At 48.1% G+C, this 22,653-nt stretch overlaps 1 protein-coding gene and 1 pseudogene across 8 annotated transcripts in view; both read left to right on the top strand.

The window, feature by feature from the left end:
* Window positions 1-13,934, top strand: part of GATA4 (GATA binding protein 4) — an 84,842-nt gene extending 70,908 nt beyond the window's left edge. For 4 of the 8 annotated variants that reach the window (XM_074000227.1, XM_074000228.1, XM_015454443.3 and 1 more), the window contains exons 3-7: window positions 2,621-2,787; window positions 3,801-3,926; window positions 9,014-9,101; window positions 10,890-11,038; window positions 12,231-13,934. In XM_074000227.1, coding sequence (XP_073856328.1) covers window positions 2,621-2,787; window positions 3,801-3,926; window positions 9,014-9,101; window positions 10,890-11,038; window positions 12,231-12,413 — 713 coding nt within the window. In that variant the 3' untranslated portion in view covers window positions 12,414-13,934. Of the gene's footprint in view, window positions 1-2,617; window positions 2,788-3,800; window positions 3,927-9,013; window positions 9,102-10,889; window positions 11,039-12,230 lie in introns of all 8 variants that reach the window. The other 4 variants (XM_045397849.2, XM_065518771.1, XM_015454442.3 and 1 more) reach the window with 1 other exon arrangement.
* A 1,270-nt stretch (window positions 13,935-15,204) lies between these two features.
* LOC141407552 (putative uncharacterized protein C8orf49) lies at window positions 15,205-16,376 on the top strand (annotated as a pseudogene).
* Window positions 16,377-22,653: the final 6,277 nt, after the last annotated feature.

Below are 22,653 nucleotides of genomic sequence, written 5' to 3'. Positions count from 1 at the left end.
CAGGAGTTGGTGGCTGCAGTGAGCTACTATTGCACCACTGCACTCCAGCTTGGGTGACAGAGTGAGTCCTGTCTCTAAAGAGAAAACTAAAATAAAAAAGGAAACCAGAATGAGAGAGTTGTGCTAGGTTTGGACTGGAAAGGTGATCTTACAAGGCCTCTATGTCCAAGTGTCATTCAGGCCAGACTGCGTGTCTTGGTTCAATTTTGAGATGGTAGTGCCACCTAGTGTTTATTGTGGACACCCAACAAAATGACGACATTGCCTGTGCCCACCTCCTGCTGTGGAGTTGGCTTGGTCTAATGTCCTTCTGTAAATTCCTGGCCTCTCGAATCCCCTCACGAGCAGACCTGGATGAAAGAAGTGAGGCTGACAGGCCATAAGCACCGACTGTAGAGGTGGCAACAGTAGTGTTAATTGTGGTGGTCCAGCTGGGAGCAAGTCATAGGCGGGAGTGGCCGCATCTCATGTATGGCTCTGAGGGCAGGCGACCTTGGTAGAGGCTGTCAGTGTGACCCAGGTGTAAAAATAGCCTCTGCTGTGACGCCTGTGCTCCGCTCCCTGGCCTGAGCAAATAGCCCCTCACACCTGCACACTGTTTACTTGGTGTGGACACACAGCTACCTGTTTGCAGGTGCAAATGACTGTTTGTGTACCCAGAGTTGGGGGAAGGGCCCCCCACCATGCTTTTCTCTGGCTCACATTCCCTTAGAGCAAGTAGCTGGGCCACAGAACTAGCAAAATGTACAACCTTGACCCCTCCCGGGCTGGGTCCTGTTGGAAAGAGAGCTCTTCACCGCCTGTCCTCCCAACTCAATAAAAGCTCCCCTCTTCACTAGAGAAGAATCTGCCCTTGCCTCTGGCAGCGGCATAGGAAGAATCTGGAGACCAAGGTAGATGTGTTTAGGGACAGCAAATTAAGATAACATGAAGTCAGAGAGACTTCCGGAGATTGTGAGCCAGGCTTTATATAGACTACAGGGAGTAAGAAAACTGGCCCAGCCTGTCTCATCAGGATGAGGAGAATGGACACAAGTGGAACCTGTCAGTTTAATGTTCTGTAGACATGGACGATAAAGGTGATGGCGGGGAGGAGTGAGCGAGTGAAGGGAGCGACAGACCCAACAGCTTTGTGGTAGTCGGGGAGACGCTCCGCTCATGTGAGCAGCTCTAAGGTGCCATGGCTTATAATATGCACCTTTATTTTATATACCAATAAGCAAGAAAAATGTCAAACTATGATACAGCAGCCCATACAGGTATATTAAAACAGAAAAAATGAATGAATGAAGCATTTTTTTTGCTGGACAGTTAGAAAATTCCAAAAACTTAAAAGAAATCTAGTGCCTTTGACTCAGAAATTTTACTTCTCGGAGAGTATCCTAAGGAATAACTAGAAATGCACAGATTCATGCACAAAACAAGCAGTGTTTACGAAATAAGAATCCAAAACTGGATGAAAATTAATAGTTGAATGATACTAGTTAAATGATGGCACATTTATATGATGGAATAATGATATGAGTTTAAAAAGAATTTTATAAAATGAGTTTATAAAGAATTTCTCATTGGGAAAATGTTTTGATATTAAGCAAAAGACCCACACAGACTCAGAATTATATAGCTTGGCAAAAATACATATCAACATATGAAAGTTTCACAAGGTTGGGTGTGGTGTACTCAGTACTTTGGGAGACCAAGGCGTGTGGACCACATGAGGTCAGGAGTTCGAGACCAGCCTGACCAACATGGTGAAACCCCATCTCTACTAAAAGCACAAAATTAGCTGTGTGTGGTGGTGCATGCCTGTAATCCTAGCTACTTGGGAGGCTGAGGCAGGAGAATCGCATGAACCCGGGAGGCAGAGGTTACAGTGAGCCGAGATTGCGCCATTGCACTCCAGCCTGGACAACAAGAGTGAAACTCCATCTCAAAAAAAGAAAAGTCTCACAAAGGGCTGGGCACAGTGGCTCAGGCAGGTAGTCTCAGCACTTTGGGAGGCTGAGGCTGGAGGATCACTTGAGCCCAGGGGTCAAGGCTGGACTGAGTTATGATTGCACCACTGTACTCCAGCCTGGGTGACAGAGTGACCCTGTCTCTGATTAAAAAAAAAAAAATAGTCTTACAAAGGATACAATAGAACCAAATGCTGAAAACATTAGTGACAATCTGAATTTTCCTTATATATTTTGGCACTGATTTTCATAAGGTAAATATTTATATCTTTATGCAGAGGGAAAAGTAATCTTACTAACTTTGAAAAGGAAAAAGAGAGCACAAGAAGGTTTGCATGGACCTCAGTGGGAGGTGAGAGGCCTAGGGCTGGAGGCTCTGAATGTGACATCTGGACTGAAATCCAGGTGTCCCGCCTCCCAGCCCAGGACGCGGGTGATCACTACAACCTTTCCTCTTCTCATGCTCAGGGGAGCTCGCAGTGTCTGGGATTAGGGGGCAGGGGCTGAAGTCGGAGTGAGGAAGAGCAAGAGCAGCCCAAGGTGGTCTTCTCCTTCCAAGGAAAGGGCATTGTTTCTGTGCGCTCTAGATTCTCAGAGGTAAGAGATGGGCATAAACAAAGAATTCATCCTCTGTCTTTTCTTGTCTGTTCTCCCCAACTCAGTAGATATGTTTGACGACTTCTCAGAAGGCAGAGAGTGTGTCAACTGTGGGGCTATGTCCACCCCACTCTGGAGGCGAGATGGGACGGGTCACTATCTGTGCAACGCCTGCGGCCTCTACCACAAGATGAACGGCATCAACCGGCCGCTCATCAAGCCCCAGCGCCGGCTGGTAAGCACCTGCCTCGCGGCCTCCTCTCGGCACCTGGCTGCAGGGCTCTCGCCTGGTGGGACATCCTCTGGTTTTGAATTTTGGAACTTGAGACTGTGGATCAGGGGATTAGATGGGTGAGAGCTCCACCATAATTCTCACAACTTGAGAGTCAGCTGGAGCCACCAGAATGATCCAGGCTGTCCAGTTCAACCTCTTCAACACACAGAAACGGAAAGTGAGGCTCAGAGAAGCTAGTGGCCTTGCCCACAGTCACTGAGGTACTGAGTCTCCCATCTGGAACTCTGGAACCAGAATCCAGGTTTCCTGGTTCCCACTCTGGTGTTGACTGGAGTGTCTCCTCCATCCACACCAACCCTGCAAGGAAGGTCACCTCAGAGGCTGGTCTCTATCCTGACCTCAGTTGATCAGCTGATAAATCCCAAAGCCCAGAAGTGCAAGCAGCTTGTGTTGGGCCCCATGGCTGAGGAAGAGTTTGGGCCTGGGGCTTGACTCCTGGCTTCAAGCTCCTTTTTAATATAATTTGATTCTGATCAACACCAACCAGATTGCACTATATTAAGGAGGGAAGAACAGAGGGGATAAACCCTGGTGCCTCCCTTTCTTGAGGTCTCAGGGCCATTCAGACTTTGATACTATTTGGACACCATGATTCCTCACTCTCCGTCTGTGCCTGGCACCTGCAGCTTCTTTCAGGAGAAGCTTTCCTTCCGGCAGTGTCCGGCGCTCGCTGGTTATTTGCCTGATGGTGAATGATGGTTAGGACTGGAAACCAGGTCTCCAGTGCCCATGTTCGCTCTCCTCGTGCAGCAGAAACCTTGTTCTGATTTAGTCCTCGCAGTGGCTCAGGTGACAGGAGAGTTAGGTGCTGTCACAGGTCAGAGATCTCATGCAGGGTCATTAGGGCCCAGCCCTGCCTCCCATCAGGGAGGCCCAATCCGCAGCCGCGCGCGAGGTGGAAGGCAGTGCCCCCCTTTTACTTGGACATGAAGGGTCTGTTTCCTGTCTTGCAGTCTGCCTCCCGCCGAGTGGGCCTCTCCTGTGCCAACTGCCAGACCACCACCACCACGCTGTGGCGCCGCAATGCGGAGGGCGAGCCCGTGTGCAATGCCTGTGGCCTCTACATGAAGCTCCATGGGGTACGTGGGTCCCACGCCCACGCGGCATCCTTGCCTTCTGATGCCCATCTCTCAGTCCTCCCTTGTGTTCTTCCTTTGGACTAGCATTCATTTTCCCTTCTTAACAAAGATACTTAGATTTGGAAGGGACTTTCAACAACTTTGCTGGCCTCTTCCGTCCTTTACATTGCATAAGTGAATTTTCCATTTTATAGATGAGCAGGCCATATTTATGTATAGCAGCTTGATATGCAACAAAGGTGACATTTCGATTCAGTGGATAAGAAGCTTAAGGATAGTTGCATTGACAAAATTGGCTGTTCATTTGGAAAACAAAAGGAAAGCATGACCTCCACCTCCTACTTAAACAAAAATAAACTTAGGTGAATTAAAGATATTAGATGTAAAATATCTTTGAAATAAACTAAAAGTAAGGCCAGGCATCATGACCCATGCTTGTAATCCCAGCACTTTGGGAGGCCGAGGCAGGAGGATTGCATGAGCTCAGGAGTTCAAGACCAACCTGGAAACTTTGTCTCTACTGAAAAAAAAAAGAAAAAAAAAAAACTAGCTGGGCATGGTGGTGCATGCCTCTAGTCCCAGCTACTTAGGAGGCTGAGGTAGGAGGATGGCTTGAGCTTAGGAGTTTGAGGCTGCAGTGAGCTCTGATTGTGCCACTGCACTCCAGCCTGAGTTACAAAGTGAGACCCTGTCTCCAAAAAATAAAAATATTAGACAATAAAATACTACAAAAAAAAAATCAGACGATAAAAACACTGGAAGAAAATATAAGGGGAAGTATTTATATAACTTTGAGGATGGGAGAACTTCTTAAACAAGATTTTAAAACTTTTTAGCCATATAAAAATAGTTAGATAGATTTGATTTTGTAAATATTTACTATTAGTGCCTGGAAATGATACCTAGGGAAAGTAAAGACCAATACACACAGTACCAGAAAAAGGGTTAGTATTTCCAGAATTACAAGGAGCTTCTACAAAGCTCTTTACATTTTTATTGGAACATTCTCCATTATACAGTGTTAACAAAAAGGCAAGGTGCAGAACACTACTTACTACGGCACTATTTTTATAAATGTGAGGAAGAACATAATTTATACATGGTTGCTTCCATGTACACAGAACACCTCTGGTAGGATATGTAGAGGTTGGTCACATGGTCACATGTATGCATATATATGTACATGAGGTGCCTCCAGGAGAAAAACTGGGGTCCTGGGGAGAAGGGATTGGAAGGACACTCTTTTTGCTGTGTACCCCCTTGGTACCTTAGACGGTACATTTGCAAGTCTTAATTGTTCAAATACAAGTTAAATTAAAACCAAACCAGAAACAGATAGACCTTATAGCCTAATAAGAAAAGAACAATTGATTTTTCCCCCACTTCCCCCAAATGGGCAAAAGATACGAACTGACATCTCACAGAAGCTGTCCAGATAGCCATGAAACATGTGCAGACATGCTGAATCTCACTGAAAATCAGGGAAATGTACCCGAAAATGACCACGAAAGTCCCTATTTTGCCCACATATTTGGCAAAAATTAAAATGTGTGCTGCTGTGGATTTGGGGAATTAGATACTCTCATGTATTATTGATTTGTATTTGATAACTGCATCTATTAACTTAGTGGTATTTTTAAGGGTTAAAACCATAAACACCTTTATATCTGGCAGGTCTACTGTTGGAAAACTCGCCTATAAAAAATAACCAGTACATGATTACCTTTGAACTATTTATTGCTGCATTGTTTGTGGTGGCAAAAACTAGAAACCACCTTAAAATCCCATAAAGGAATGGTTGAAAAAATTCTGGTATATCCCAAAATGTGGAATATTGAGGAGAAATTTAAAAATAATAATCTAGAGCCATGTATCTTGATCTAGAAAATGAAAAAGTACATTGCAAAGAAATATATGTAGCATGACCGCATACTACGAGTGTTGAAGGTGCAGTAAACACACATACATATGGGATGAGTGGACGGACCAGTGGATGGGTGAATACATACACACAAATATACATGTATAGGTGTATTAGTCTGTTTTCACACTGCTGATAAAGACATACTCAAAATAAAAAAGTGGTTTAGTGGACTCACAGTTCCACATTGCTGGGGAGACCTCAAAATCATGGTGGAAGGTGAAAGGCACGTGTTACATGGCAGCAGGCAAGAGAGAATGAGAGCCAAGCAAAAGGAGTTTCCCCTTATAAAACCATTAGCTCTCATGAGACTTCCTCACTACAGTTAGAACAGTACGGGAGAAACCACCCTGTGACTCAATTATCTCCCCTCAGGTCCCTCCCACAACACGTGGGAATTATGGGAGCTACAATTCAAGATGAGATTTTGGTGGGGACACAGCCAAACCATGTCAATAGATATATATGTGTACATGTGTTTGAGAATTTTTTTTAAATGTAAGAATATATAACAGGCTGTTAAATCCAGTGGCCTCATTGGGATAGGATTTATGGTAGTGGAGTGAGAGGGCTGTTATTAACTTAATCTTGTGTATCTTTTCATGATTTCTTGTTATAATGAACAAACAAATAGCTAAAGTTATGAAAATTCATAAGAAAACATTTCTTTCTGCAAAGAATATATATAAGGGTGTTAATCACTGTAATAGCAAAAATGGAGGGGAAAAAACCTTTGGAAGGAAAATGGTTAAACTATTATTCTTCAATATGGGAATGGTACAAGAAACTTATTGGGAAATATTATGTAGGTATTCAAAAGATTATATTCTCAGAAAATAAAAAAAATAAAATTACCACATGATCCAGCATACTATTTCTGGATATATACCCAAAAGAATTAAAGGCAGGGTCTCAGAGCTATTTGTACACTCCCGTTTACAGCAGCATGATTCACAAATGCAGAAAGATGGAAACAACCCGAGTGTCCATGGGGAAATGAACAGATAAACAAAGTGTGATATATATACACGTAGGATATTATTCAGCCTTAAAAAGGAAGGGAATTCTTGCCCCTGACACCATGTGTCAAGTAGAATGGAGACTGTCAGGGGCTGAGGAAAGGGGGAATGAGGAGTGATGTTTAATGGGTATGGAGTTTGAGTTTTGCAAGATGAGAAGAGTTCTGGGGATGGTGGTGAGGGCTGCAGAACAGTGTGAATGAGCTTAACACTACAGAACGATATACTTAAAAATGGTTAAGATGGTAAATCTTAAGTTACATGTATTTTATTTTACTGCAACTGAAAAAAAAAAGCATACCTAAGTGAATGGAGATTAACATGAGGGGAAGATTCTTCTGAGGCTAGAATGGGCTTGAACATTTGAGGCATAGCTAGGGGGATGGGGTCGGGGAGGACACCCTCCCACAAGATGGAAAATAAGGGTCTGGGTATAGAGTCACAGACAGATAGGCAGATGGTGGGGTAGGGGTGTGCAAATGCTGCCCCATCTACCCACAGTTAAATAGGAGGCAATTCAAGTTCACATATGCTGGTGCATTTCTCGCTTAACCATTCCATGTTCATGTCTCTGAAGCAGTAATTGCTTTTCTGTCTGTATTTGCAGGTGTGGCCTTTAGCGATCCCACATGGTAGACAAGCATAGCATAGAACAGGGGCTAAAAGACTCGGCTCAGCCTAAGAGAAACTAGATGTGGGGAAGGCACCCTGCGGTCCTGCTCCCCAGGACTGGCTTAGGCATCTGTGAATGGCTCTGGGGCCTGCCTCCCAACAGAACTGTGGTGAAAGTATTGTCCAGGGACATTTTATCTCAGAAGCTGGTCACAGGGCAGTCTCTAGAATAGTCTCTTACTGCTCCCCACCGTTCATAGACACACCAGTGGCTCCAGCCAGACCCAATGCAGTACAGAGCTGCTATAAGTAGAGTAATGTTACATCTCAGCTCGCTGGGGCTGTTACTGTTGAGGCCAATTTTCCCAGCACAATTATTGATAGCACCCCCGCACTCTCGCCCCTTTTTGAGACAGAGCCTTGCTCTGCCCAGGCTGGAGTGCAGTGGCACAATCCCGGCTTGCTGCAGCCTCAACTTCCTGGGTTCAAGTGATCCTCCCATCTCAACCTTCTAAGTAGCTGCAACTACAGGCATGTACCACCATGCCCAGCTAATTTTAAAACTTTTTTATAGAGATAGGGTCTCACTATGTTGCCAAGGATGGTCTTGAACTCCTGGACTCAAGTAATTCTCCCACTTCAGCCACCCAAAGTGCTGGGATTACAGGCATGAGCCACTGCGCCTGGCCTAGCACCCACTTTTTGTTTTCAGGGTCCTTGTGTGGATGATAAAGGCTTTTGAACATTCTCTCTGCTGCCTGAAACGCCTGCCTCTGTCTACTCAAAACCTTTTACAAACTCAGGTGTCACCTCCACCCTGAAGCCTTCCTTGATATCCTCATGTGCCCCTCCTTCCCACTCCTCACCCCAGGACAGTTTTGTGTTTCTCTGTCTTTTTATATCACCTACCAGAGTCTGGTTATTTCTGCTTGTCTATGAATTTCTGAGGGTAGGAACTGTGTGTCTTTAGTTCCCTATTCTCCAGGCTCTAGTAAAGTCCCCATCACATCACATAGGTGCTCGATAAGTTTTTTTTTTGTTTTTGTTTTTGTTTTTTTTTGAGACGGAGTCTCGCTCTGTGGCCCAGGCTGGAGTGCAGTGGCCGGATCTCAGCTCACTGCAAGCTCCGCCTCCCGGGTTTACGCCATTCTCCTGCCTCAGCCTCCTGAGTAGCTGGGACTACAGGCGCCCGCCAACTCGCCCGGCTAGTTTTTTGTATTTTTTTAGTAGAGACGAGGTTTCACCGGGTTAGCCAGGATGGTCTCGATCTCCTGACCTCGTGATCCGCCCGTCTCGGCCTCCCAAAGTGCTGGGATTACAGGCTTGAGCCACCGCGCCCGGCCTGATACGTTTTTTAAAAACAGAATTGATTTCTTTCTTGCTGAATTCCAGGGGCCTGTGCACACCGTCTGAGCCCCAGCCTTTGTGGAGAGATTGCTTAGGTGTTGCCTTCTCGCAGCAGCTGTGTGTCTTTCAGTGCTGTAGCAGATTATGTAGAAATGGAAAACCATATATATTGACTTGTGACCCTCCAGGTCCCCAGGCCTCTTGCAATGCGGAAAGAGGGGATTCAAACCAGAAAACGGAAGCCCAAGAACCTGAATAAATCTAAGACACCAGCAGGTGAGGAAAAGATCTGTGAGTGATTATGTGAATACGTCAGAAGCCCTCAGAGTGCACAAGAATCATATCTTCTGGGTTAGGCAGGCCAGCCCAGGCTGCCAGGGTGTGGTGACAGCATTGTACATCCCTGGCCTTTCAGGACAGGATGAAGAGCCCAACAAAAAAGTAACAATTGCCATGGAACGTATTGGGAGCTTTTGAAGCAGGCTCAACTCAGGCTGGGGTCTGATCATTGCCAACTGCCAAGATCCCAGTGGGCAGGCTGGACCAGTCGAGGGCCTGCAGGAAAGAGGAACTTTACTCGGTCCCTTCGTCTTCGGCGCTGCAGCCACCCAAAAGCTCAGTTCCTTTCAATTTTCTTTGGGCTAACGGGGATCCAGGAGGACAGGGTCCAATTAATCATGTTCCTAACAGATTGATCTCTAAGCCAGTGGATAATTAACATCATGCAGTGCTTTGTGCTTTAGAAAGCCCCTTCAGAAACATTATCTCCATGAAAGTAAGACTCCATGAGAACCAGTTTATGACGCCATTTGAGTAACAAGCAAACTGAGGCTCATAGAGGACGATGATTTAACGAGGGTCATACAGCTGTTAATGGGTAGAGAATTAAAACCCAAGCTTTTATGCTTCCGGGTCAATGTTCTCTTCAATATACCACTCTGCCTTCTTAATTTCTGGATTAAGAATAAGGGCTGCTCAAAAGTTGGAGGCTGCAGTGACCTGTGATTGTGCCACTGTACTCCAACCTGGAGAGCAGAGCAAGACCCCATCTCTAAAAAAAAAAAAAGAACAGAGGCTGTTCTTTTTAAATTTATTTTTAGTAAATAAATTTATCAAATATTTATTAAATTTAAATTATATTTATTTGTATTTATTAAATTATATATAAATTTATGAAAGAACAAGGGCTGTTCTTTAATACATTTATGTTCCCTACCAAAACATTCCCCACTCAGTACGGCTACCCAGTTAAAGATTGGACTGGTCAGTGCTGCAGTCACAGAGAAAATCAATTGGCTGATCTGATGGAAAATGTATCTTCTAACCTAAGGCATGACAGAGTCAGATAAATTGGCCCTTTCCACTACCAAGGGCATGATCAAAGTTCTACTTTTCTAGATTCAACCACGGCTTGCCCCTTCTGGCAGGCATATTTCCTACCGGAATTTTCAGTGTCTCACACCTGTGGTCTTCCACCTCTCCTCCTGCTTCCCTACTGCTGCCAAGTACCCTACGTGCCCTGGGTAACCTTATTTCCTCTCACGTAGCAATCACAGGTAGAGAAGACATTCGGCTCCAGTGCACCATCCCCAGTCCAAAATTCCAAATCCGGGAAGCTAGATTTGGCAGCAAAACCTATTTTGAACAGACACAAGGCTGTTGATGGTCTCTGTTTACCCCATTCAGTATGATATTCACATGTTTTGCTGTGGGGATATTAATGTATTTAATTATAGGGTATTATCTCAGGCCCTGTGGGAGGTATTCTATAATACACAGTATTTGGACTTTTAAAAATTTGAATCTTCAAGTTGAATGAGGAAGAATTGTTTTTAAAAGTTTTGAATCCTGAAACCCATGTGGCCTCAAGGGTTTGCGATGAGCTAGGGGGAAGAAGCCATCCCTGTGAGAACTGTAACTGTCCACTGTAAGGACCCCTGCTGCTCTCCCTGACAAATGTAGAGAAAGCCATTAGCTCAGACCCATCCCCGCTGTCTCACAGGCTGCCGGCTGTTCATTGGTCCCTGCCGCTGATTTGGGTGTGCCGACTCTGCTTCATTCCAGGTCCTGCAGGCAGTGAGAGCCTTCCTCCCGCCAGCGGTGCTTCCAGCAACTCCAGCAGCACAACCACCAGCAGCAGCGAGGAGATGCGCCCCATCAAGACAGAGCCCGGCCTGTCATCTCACTACGGGCACAGCAGCTCCGTGTCCCAGGTACACGTCACGGGTGGGGCGCCAGGGCTGTTTGTGGGGAGGCCGATTGCAGAGTCCCAGGGGCCAGCCTAGTCTTGGGTGGGACTTGCAGCCAGGCCTCACAGGTGCAAGCAGTGAGCTACCCTGTGGGCTAGGAAGCTCCAGCCTTTGAGCTGCGTGGTGCCCTCAGGGCCCCTCGAGGCTAGGGGCATCTGCATCCGGCTGTATTTCAGGACATGTTGTCAAGCTATGGTGGTGTGGACACGATTATGACTCACAATTTTTTAACAGCTCCTCTATGCCACTATCTTTGGAAACAAAGAGAGGGGAGTCCGGGGCTGGCATACAGCATGGGTGGCAGGGGAGGAAAACAACACACAAGGACAGCCTGAATGAGACTGCCTGCTGGGGCGAGGGGAGGCGTGCTCCCGCTGTGGGAGGCAGAGCAGGGCTTCTCTAGGCAATGTCTCCTATGTGCAGGGAGGTGAGACTTCAACAGGAGAGGGTGGGGAAGGAGGAGGAAGCTGGCATGGGGAAAGGCCTGCATCCTGCAGAGGGCAGGGGGGGCAGGCTGGTGGGAGGTCACAGGCAGGATGCCACTTTCATGAGGCCCAGCTCTGCACGTGTGTCAGGGGACACCCGGGGCAACCCAAGTTCCCTCTTGTGGAGGATGATGGCATCTCAGCTTCCCTGCCTCGTCCCCTCTGCAGTTCCCTCTCTTGGGACCAGGACGCACCAAGCTTGACCACAGTCTCCTCTGACCAGCCCCTGCTGTTAATCTTGCCTCTGCTCTTAACTGAGAGAGGCTGTGTCTTAATGAGCTTCTTATTGCCTGGGAGAACCTGATCCCACAGAACCAGGGGCAGCAGGAGCCCCTTCTGGGCCGGGTGGACGGCTTCTCTGTTGGAAAGTGGATGTGGTAGTGATAGGATGATAGAAAGTGTCTCCTGTAACCATCAGAGCCTTCTGGGCAACCACAGTATCCACAGGCCCACCGGGTTCTCGCCCTGGTTGTATACTGTGCTCAGAAGCAGCTGATGCATCACCCAGACCCTTTGTGCCCAGATCACCGGGATCAGGAGAAACAGAGAGACGTGCTCCTTGGTCCCTTCCTGAGGGCGGGAGCCATCCTGGCGACATCTGCATAGTAGGGCACCCTCCCCTACCTCAGGAGTGTCTCCATGGGCCTCATCGTGTGCTTTCTGCTTTTCAGACGTTCTCGGTCAGCGCGATGTCTGGCCACGGGCCCTCCCTCCACCCGGTCCTCTCGGCCCTGAAGCTCTCCCCACAAGGCTATGTGTCTCCCGTCAGCCAGTCTCCACAGACCAGCTCCAAGCAGGACTCTTGGAACAGCCTGGTCTTGGCTGACAGTCACGGGGACATAATCACTGCGTAATCTTCCCTCTTCCCTCCTCAAATTCCTGCACAGACCTGGGACGTGGAGGACTGGGAAGAAGGAGGCCCTGGGCTCCCAGGGGCCGGCCTCCTCTGCCTGGGAATGACTCCAGAACAACAACTGGGAAGAAACTTGAAGTTGACGATCTGGTCAGGGGAAGCGGGTGTTGGATTTTCTCAGATGCCTGTATACGGTGGTGGGACTGGAGGGAGCCCAGCCTGCAGCACGAGCACACTGCCTCTCCCTGTGAGTTGGAGAGTTCTTTCCCAAGATGTCCTTGTCCCCTGTGTTCACCGCTGTGGCCTAGACGGTGGGTTTCGCATTGTGTTTCCAGCACCGGGGATCTGAGAACAAGCGGAGGGCTGGGCCCTGGGACCCCTGCTCCAGCCCGAATGACGGCATCTGTTTGCCATGTTCCTGGATGGACGGTCCCCTGGGGAGAGGCCCCTGCCCCATCCATCCGCTTGAGAAACGGCACCGCCCTGCATCCCCAATACCAAATCTGACTCCACAACTGTGGGATGTGACAGAAGTGACCGAACACTTCCCTGGGGAGCTAGAGGAGCACTGCACCCGCCACAGAGCGCAGCCTCATCCACTGCAGCTGGCAACTTCTCCCCCAGGCACCTTCCCCTGCTGCGGGCCTTTGCTCCTTCACTTCCAACGTCTCTCAAAATAAAAGTCCCTCTTCCTGCTCTGAGTGATTCAGCTCTGCCTGCAGCTTGTACATGTCCCTCCCCTGGCAAAACCAGAGCTGGGGAGCTTAGCCAAACGGCCCCCCTCGAGTTCCCTGCAGGCCCTTCATTCACCCTGTCACACACAGAGGGGTTCTGAGTAAGAACAAAACGTTCTGCTGCTCAAGCCGGTCTGGCAAACACTCAGCCAGGCCTCGAGATCCTTCCGGGGAGAGTGTAAGTGGACAGAGTCCTGCTTGGGGGGGCAGGAGTGTCCCAAAGGCTGACCCACCTGCTGTCTGCTCCTCCTGGCCCTTGGTCCGATGGCAGCTGGAGTCCCTCCGGACCTGCAGCCTCGCCTCGGCAGAAGTCTTTTGTCCAGGAGGCGAAAAGCCAGAGATTCTGCAACGCGAATTCAAAGCAAACAAACACAACACGTCACAAGTCACGGAAAGAAAATGACTGCTAAAACATGGCAGGGGGCCTGGAGGGAGCCTCCGACTCTGAGCTGCTCCAGGATCCGCTGCCTTCTCCTCTGCACATTGCTCAGTTTCCGCCCCTGACGCTGGAGCTCATGGAGACTCCTTCCTCTTTCTCAGCAGAGCTGTAGCTGACTGTGGCATTACTACGCCTCCCCACACGCCCAGCCCCCTCACTCCAAAATCCTACTGGCTATAGCAGAGAATACCTTTGAACCAAGATTCTGTTTTAATCATCATTTACATTGTTTTCTTCCAAAGGCCCCCTCGTATACCCTCCCTAACCCACAAACCTGTTAACATTGTCTTAAGGTGAAATGGCTGTAAAATCAGTATTTAACTAATAAATTTATCTGTATTCCTCTTTCCCTCCTCTTCCCTCAGTGGTCTTCACTGGGAGGTTCAGCACTGCTGTTCTCTCCAGGGAATCTTGAGGCCATGGATCCACTGACCCACTCACGGCTGCTTCCTTTCTTTTTGGCCATTGGCTAAGGCTCCCTCTTTTGGTAGCAGTGGATCCTGAAAAGAACACTCATCCCAGCCCTGCTAATGTCAGACATTAGATGGGTGTCACCGCTGGGCTTTAATTTCCTAGGAGACAGTTGTACCTATCCATAAACAAAGTTCCTTGTGGTCCAACAAAAGTCGCTCAATGTATTTATTGATTTATTGAGACAGGGCCTTGCTCTGTTGCTCAGGCTGGAGTGCTGTGTGCCATCATGGACCTACTTGGCTCGAACGATCCACCTGCCTGTCTCTTCAGTAGCTGGGACCACAGATGCACACCACCATGCCCAGCTAATTTTTATTTTGTAGAGATGGGATCTTGCTTTGTTGCCGAGGCTGGTCTTAAACTCCTGGGCTCAAGCAATTCTCCCGCCTCGGCCTCCCAAAATCCTGGGATTAGAGGCATGAGTCACCACTCCCAACCATCTGAGGGCATTTTTAGAGCCCTCCAGACAACAGGGTCTGGAGCATGAGACTCCGCCTACCTGGAAGAAAATGTTCTCTCTAGCCACTTCCGACTTAAAACTGGGTCCCTCTAGGACAAGGAGCTCTTGCCATTTTATGGTTTGATCCGAACAGGCTAAGGGGCAAATGATGCCTCACAAGAATGAGAGAGAAGGCGGCACTTCCTCTCCTTTATCCATTTGTCTTCACCTCCTTAGGCCACAGGGGTGCTTAACCACTTCATCTTAAAAGTATGTGGAGTGGGGCCGGGCGCGGTGGCTCACCCCTGTAATCCCAGCATTTTGGGAGGCCAAGGCAGGAGGATTGCTTGAGCCTGAGAAGTTGAGACAAACCTGGGCAATGTAGGGGGACCCCATCTCTACAAAAAATTAGAAAATTAGCCAGGTATGGTGGCATGCCCCTGTGATCCCAGCTACGCAGAAGGTTATGGGAGGATCACTTGAGCCCAGGAGGTCAAGACTGCAGTGAGCTGAGCTCATGCCACTTACACTTAAGCTTGGGTAACAGAGCAAGACTCTGTCTCAAACAACAAACAAAACCTTTTGAAACCCACATCAAGTCTTTTAACAATTAAGGAGCGCATTTATCTTTAAAATTAGACTTTTAAATGCCTCTAAGATAGGTGAGCAGTAACAAAGTTAATTTTAGCTGTGATTATGCTGTGATTGTGTTTGGCTTAACAGTAATGAAAATAAGTTTAGGCCGGGTGCAGTGGCTCATGCCTGTAATCCCAGCACTTTAGGAGGCTGGGGTGGGTGGATCATCTGAGGTTGGGGGTTTGAGACCAGCCTGACCAACATGGAGAAACCCCGTCTCTACTAAAAATACAAAATTAGCCAGGCATGGTGGTGCATGCCTGTAATCCAGCTACTCAGGAAGCTGAGGGAGGAGAATCGCTTGAACCCAGGAGGCAGAGGGTGCAGTGAACTGAGATCTCACCATTGCACTCCAGCCTGGGCAACAAGAGCGAAACTTCGTCTCAAAATAATAAGTTTACAGTCTCTGAATATGTACCAAATGGAGCCAGGGGTGGGGAGTATTAGGACAAGCCACCCACTGCAGAGCCCCCAGCTCTCACTCATGGACTGAGTGCATGGGACACAGCCATTCGGAAAGCTCTTTCTTTCGGAGTGGGACTGGGTGTTCTGGTTTTGGTTTAATTGTTTTATCATTTTGTGACATTGGCACCTATTCTTCAGACTGCATCCTTGCCTTGCTTGCTTGAAGCTGGAGCACAAATGTTCCATCTCCCTGTAACAACACAAGTATGCGTCATCCCTGCGAGGCTTAGCTTGAGAAGCGGCATCTCCAGGAACCTCCTTCTGTGGTCCGTCTGCCACTTTACACTGTTGCTCTCATTTCAGTCACTGAGGCCCTTTCCCTTATCCTCCAGGGACATGGTGCTGCTCTATAAGCTCTGACTCCAGTGTGACTTTCATATTGCTCCTCCAGATAGCAGTGGCAGTGGCATTTGCAAAAAGGCTGAGAACAAGAATAAAATCATCAAAGTGAAGATGATAGTAAAACAGACCTCATTTTTCAAAGTCCATTCTTTTTTCTGGTCTATGCACTGCCAGCTCACTCCTCTGGCTAAAACCCGGGGGTGGCGGGGGTTAGTTTTGCAGAAAGCACTGATGGCACAGATGTGCTCCAAGTTAACCAGAATACAAGAACCAAAAAAGCCTGTGAGACACTGGTGCTCATGACCGCAAGCTCCAGCTCGGGGGTTTTCACATGAACACAAAAAGGGGGCTTCTCCCGTCCCAAGATGAGTGATAAATGAGGCACTTCTCATACACTCACACTCACTCCATTCCCTCTGGGATGACTGTCTTCCATCCTATAGCTGTGGCTGCTGTTCTCTGCCTGATAAACTTCTTTCCCTCTCCCTCCCTCTGACACAGAAACACACACAGACACACATACACACACACACACACACCCCACTGGATCTATAAGCAGTTTGCAACAGGATGCACCAGTTCTAATCACTTTTCAAGTCAACTGAACCAGTCACAGCTTCCTAATCAGTGAATGACTGACATATGGAGTTAATTCAGAAGCAGCTCAATACTATGGACAATACTAGTGAACAATATTAGCATAATGTTTGTACAAGAAAGATACCATAGTCTCTTGTGCTCCCTCTTCAAGATGAATTTGCTGAAAGTGAGTCGTAATTAGAGATGTTTAAAAAAAAAAAAAAAAAAACAATGGCTGGGCGTGGTGGCTCACTCCTGTAATCCCAGCACTTTTGGAGGCGGAGGCGGGTGGATCACCTGAGGTCAGGAGTTTGGTACCTGCCTGGCTAACATGGCGAAAGCCCATCTCTACTAAGAAAACAAAAAATTAGCCGGGTGCAGTGGTGGGCACCTGTAATCCCAGCTACTTGGAGGGCTGAGGCCAAAGAATTTCCTGAACCCAGGAGGCGGAGGTTGCAGTGACCCGAGATTGCGCCATTGCACTCCAGCCTGGGCAATAAGACTGAAACTCCATCTCAAAAAATAAATAATAATAATAATAAAAACTGAGATTTATTGTTCCTCCTCTGTCCTTTTCCTTGAGAACTTAATAAAAATGGAAAATATCCATTACTTCTAGGGTTCTTGATGATCTAAAATGGTTAAGCCGGGATGGAGGATAGATGTGGTCAGTAAACACTGAAACCACGGAACCCTAACGAGGCCAGGGCTCTGCTGAGCAAATCAATGGGTCCAGAGTGCCCCTAACATGCTTTTCCACTATAGCCTCTGAGGGGCCCGGGCCCTGCTGAAGACTCTGGGCTGGAATCCTCTGGGATATCCTCCACAGTCATCCATTGTATACCTTTCCTTGGGGTTCCTCAGAGTGGCTTCCAATCTTCCCACCAGCAGAGTCCCCTTTACCCACTCTCACCCCTGCCATGGGCCCCATTTTTGGTTTTGTTTTTATTTTTGAGAGTCTTGCTCTGTCCTCCAGGCTGGAGTGCAGTGGTGCAATCACAGCTCAGTGCAGCCTCCACCTCCCAGGCTCAAGTGATCCTCCCACCTCAGCCTCCTGAGCAGCTGGGACTACAGATGTGTGCCACCACCACATTTGGCTAATGTTTTTGTATTTTTAGTAGAGACAGGGTTTCACTATGTTGCCCAGGCTGGCCTCAAATTCCTGGCCTTAAGTGGTCTGCCCACCTCGGCCTCCCAAAGTGCTGGGATTAGAGGTGTGAGCCACCACACCCTGCACAGGTCTCATGTTTTGAAGTAGTTTTAACTAATCATTTGGGGTTTTCCTCATTTTTCATAGATCAAAAACAACTGCATGAAAATTATACCTCAATTTAAAAATGAACAAGCCAGGCGCAGTGGCTCACGCCTGTAATCCCAGCACTTTAGGAGGCCGAGGCAGGGGGATCATTTGAGATCAGGAGTTTGAGACCAGCCTGGCCAGTGTGATGAGACCTCATCTCTACCAAAAATACAAAAATTAGCTGGGGATGGTGGCAGGCGCCTGTAATCCCAGCTACTTGGGAGGCTGAGGCAGGAGAATCCTTTGAACTTGTGAGATGGAGGTTGCAGTGAGCCGAGATCCCACCACTGCATTCCAGCCTGGCTGACAGAAAGAAACTCCATCTCAAAATAAACAAACAAACAAACAAACAAACAAAAACCCTAACTGTTCATCTCTGCTAACAAGTACCAGAGAGTCAGTACACCAAGCTGTGTTCCCGCCGAAGGCAAAGACATTCCATTTAGTTTCCTTTGTGGCCTTGTGACAGATAATAAATGGGTGGTTACTTAGATGCTTTCTGATGGTTTTCAATGGCTTGTGGGTTCCTCTGGGTCCTGGGGCCTCCAGAAGGGGCCACTGCCACACACACACACCTGGAAGGACCCTGTATCAATAGACACCTGCGCTTCTGCCTCCTCAAAAAAAAGGAGGGGACTGGAAGTGCCCACAACGGAGAATTCTGAGACCTGCCTTCCGGCTCAAGTTTGGTCATGGGCTGGCTGCGTGCTGTTGGGCCATTCACCCGACTGCTCTGACCTCAGCATCCTCATCTGCAAAATGGTTTGGCCTGGGCAGCTTCAGGTGTCCAAGACTGGACCAGCAGCTATGGAATCACAAATTGTAGGAAAATGACTCACCTCTCTCTCTGGGCCCCACACACTCTCATTGGTACAGATGACAGCTCAGGGCCCCAAGATTTGAAACTGCTCTTTCTGGAGACTCAAGATTGATGTCTTGGCCGAGTGCGGTGGCTCACACCTGTAATCCCAGCACTTTGGGAGGCTGAGGCGGGTGGATCACCTGAGGTCAGGAGTTTGAGACCAGTCATGGCCAACATGGTGGAACCCCATCTCTACTAAAAATATAAAAAATTAGCTGGGCGTGGTGGCCGGCGCCTGTAATCCCAGCTCCTTGGGAGGCCGAGGCAGGGGAATTGTTTGAACCCAGGAGGCAGAGGTTGCAGTGAGCCAAGATCACACCATTGCACTCCAACCTGGGCAATAGTGCGAGACTCTGTCTCAAAAACAATAAATAAATAAATAAATAAATAAACAAATATTGATGTCTTGAGTCTCAAATGGAAAGCAGTGTCGTCATTGTGTCCCAATTAATAAGGTTTTTAAAAAAATGGTTCCAAGAGGCTGGGTGCGGTGGCTCATGCCTGTAATCCTAGCACTTTGGGAGGCCGAGGCAGGCAGATCACGAGGTCAGGAGTTCAACACCAGCCTGGCTAACATGGTGAAACCCCATCTTTACTAAAAATACAAAAATCAGGTTGGGTCTGGTGGCGCGTGCCTGTAATCCCAGCTACTTGGGAGGCTGAGGCAGGAGAATTGCTTGAACCCAGGAGGCAGAGGTTGCAGTGAGCAGAGGCTGCACCACTGCACTCCAGCCTGGCAACAGAGTGAGACTCTGTCTCAAAAAAAAAGGTTCCAGAATTATACATCCAAAGAGCATTGTTCCTCAAAGTAGCCTTGGAAACTAAACTTCTTCCAGAAGACAAACTGCTAGTGATTGGGCAGTTAGCACCCCTAAGTTTCCAACAGCTGGCCTGAGAGACTGAATGGAACAAAGAAAACTGAACTCTGCTAAGGAAAGGAAGCCCAGATTGAGATACCGTGCCTGACTCATTTACAAATCACGTCGAGTCTCGAGACCATCTGGTTCAAACCCTTTTGTCTCTCAGTCAAGGGAACTTGCCCCAATCCACAGAGCTGGTGTATTCATTGACCACGCACCCGCAATGGAAGGCCATGGGACCGACCTAGGGTACGCCCTTGCAGTTAATGCGCCTACCATGTGGGGGCGCACGTGTTCTCCCTTTCAGCTTCCACTGCAGCCTGAGTTTTCCAGCCGTCAATCCGTAAGCAGCCCCGAAATGCTGCCAGCAAAAATCACCTGCTGCTTATTGAACACGACTGCATGTCAAACGCTGCTAGCAGCTTTCGACAGCCGCAGGAAACACTTCCATATCCCCCCACTCACGTTTTGCACACAAAAAAGATATGGCCCACGGATTTTAAGTCGCTTGTTGAAGGTCACAGAGCTAGTACGTGCTAATCAGGGTTCAAACAACATCTATTTCACTCCGGAATCCGGGCTTTTATACCCCACTCTTGCGTCTCCTAAACAGTGGAAATCTACAAGCCGGGAAGCCCTGCCCAGTCTGGGATTAGAAGGCAGTCCAAGAGGAAGTCCTTCAGTGTCTTTCTAGAAGTTGAGGAGAATCCTTGGTTCCAAATTCTCCCAACTTACACGTAATGAAAGAAAGACCTAGAGACATCGGGGAATAGGGCTTACTGTCCACGGCCACATACCCCAAAAGAGGGGCAACTGGAAGAACCTCCAGAATCTCGCTCAGCCCCTGCTCCCATGACTCCTAGAGCCATATGGACCCTCCCGGTGTGCTTCAGAATCCCCAAACTCTCAGCAGCAGTTCAGTCCCTTACAGGATCCTAGTGTTTTTTCTCTTTCACTCCCTTCCTTGCATTCTTTGGGGCGCCTGTATTTTAATCTATTTTCATGTGCATTACAACTCTAGCTCTGTTGGAAAAAAACAAGGACACAAAGGCAGGGGGAGCAATGGGTTCCACGCCTCTTAGAAAGCTGGGCGCCGATCCTTTCGGAGCTGAGGCGCACTTCAGTGGGCTTGGAGGTTGCCCCACTCCAGGAGGCAGACAAATACTACTACTACTACTACTACTACTAATACAAAGAATAATTACTAAAACATTTAGTGATTGCTATACACCAGATCCAGTGCTGGAGACCCAGTGCAGTGACCAGACCCAGTGCAGTGATGGAGGTGAATCATTTCAAGAAATCCCACAGGGGCCAGGTGTGGTGGCTCAGGCCTGTAATCCCAGCACTTTGGGTGCCTGAGGAGGGGGCATATCACCTGAGATCAGGAGTTCGAGACCAGTCTGGCCAACATGATGAAACCCCATCTCTACTAAAAATACAAAACTTAGCAGCATGTGGTGGCAGGTGCCTGTAGTCCCTGCTACTTGGGAGGCAGAGGCAGGAGAATCACTTGAACCTGGGAGACGGAGGTTGCAGTGAGCCGAGATCGCACCACTATACTCCGGCCTGGGCAACAGACCGAGACTCTGCCTCAATAAATAAATAAATAAATAATAAATCAGTGAAGTCATTATTTGCAGATGAAGAAACTGAGATACAGAAAGGGTGAGTTGCTTGCCCAGGCTCTCCCAGCTGAGTGGTGGGTTGTGGACCCAGGCAGCCTGGTATGGGAGCAGGTTTCTAGCCACTCCTCTGTGGAGTCACTCTTCCAGGCTGGCCTTTTCCAGGCAGATTATTCAGCCTTTTTGCCTTATAATGATGATTGCATATGCTTGCACAGCACTTGCATGTACTTACAGTTTGTGTGTGTTTCCTAGCTAATATCTCATTTAATCATTCACTCAACATGGATGAATTGAATCATTCACTCAATTTGTTGAGTGTCTACCAATCGCTGTGCTCTAAATTCTTGCTGCTTGTCAAAATGTAGCCCCTAGGGCCGGGCGCCGCGGCTCAAGCCTGTAATCCCAACACTTTGGGAGGCCAAGGTGGGAGGATCACCTGAGGTCAGGAGTTCGAGACCAGCCTGGCCAACCTGGAGAAACCCCGTCTCTACTAAAAATACAAAAATTAGCTGGGCATGCTTGTACGCACCTGTAATCCTAGCTACCTGGGAGGCTGAGGCAGGAAAATCCCTTGAACCCAGGAGGCAGAGGTTGCAGTGAGATGGGATCGCACCATTGCACTCCAGCCTGGGCAACAAAAGTGAAACTCCGTCACAGAAAAAAAAAAAAAAAATGTGGCCCCTAGATCAACAGCATCAGCATTACCCAGCAGCTTGCTGGAAAGGCAACATCTTGGGCCTGGTATAGACTTTAGAATCTGCATTTAAACAAGGTTCCCCGGGGATTCATAGGCACATTGAAGTTTGAGAAGTGTGGCTTTGTAATATTTCTATAACACCATTTAATAGATATCCCATTTAATGAATAAAGTCAGAGATACTGTAACTTGCTTGTATCCCCAAAACTAATAATGAAGCAATATATGCAAAGCGCTCACAACAGTGTTTTGCACATAGTATGTGCTCAATGAACAATAATCATCATCTGATTTCCAATTGCATAGCCCCTTGGCCTCAGAAGAACCCCTTTAGGCACCAGGCATTCATTCCACCAGGTGAGGTGAGAATTATGGCTATGGCTTCCCTCCCAGTTCAGCCAGTCTACAGAAAGGGAAGCTAGGGGTTCCAGAAGCTACCATTGTGGTGAGCCTGATCTATAGCAGGGGCGTCCTGGGAGGGGTGGGGACATTATTCTCCAGAAAAGGCCAGATATAGAAAGAGGGGGACCAGAGGCTCTCCGAGGGATGCCTCCTGCAAACCCCATACCCTCCAACCTCATCCCCTCTGCCTCCAGATGCCTTTCTAGATGAGAACCTTATGCCCTAGGCCTCCCCAGGCCTCCCTCTCCTCACCTCCTGCCCTAATCTGTTCAGTAGGTGACCCCTGTGGGAAGGCCACTTGTACCGTCCCTCTCAATCAGTAGGACACAACTATGTCTCTGACGGTGGTGGGCTGGGCTTGTCTCCCTGTGCTGACCAAGTCCT

This window comes from Macaca fascicularis, chromosome 8 (assembly GCF_037993035.2).
Source record: "Macaca fascicularis isolate 582-1 chromosome 8, T2T-MFA8v1.1".
Lineage (NCBI taxonomy): Eukaryota > Metazoa > Chordata > Mammalia > Primates > Cercopithecidae > Macaca > Macaca fascicularis.
The sequence above is the reverse complement of the archived record's forward strand: the minus strand, read 5'-3'. Positions and strand labels throughout refer to the sequence as shown.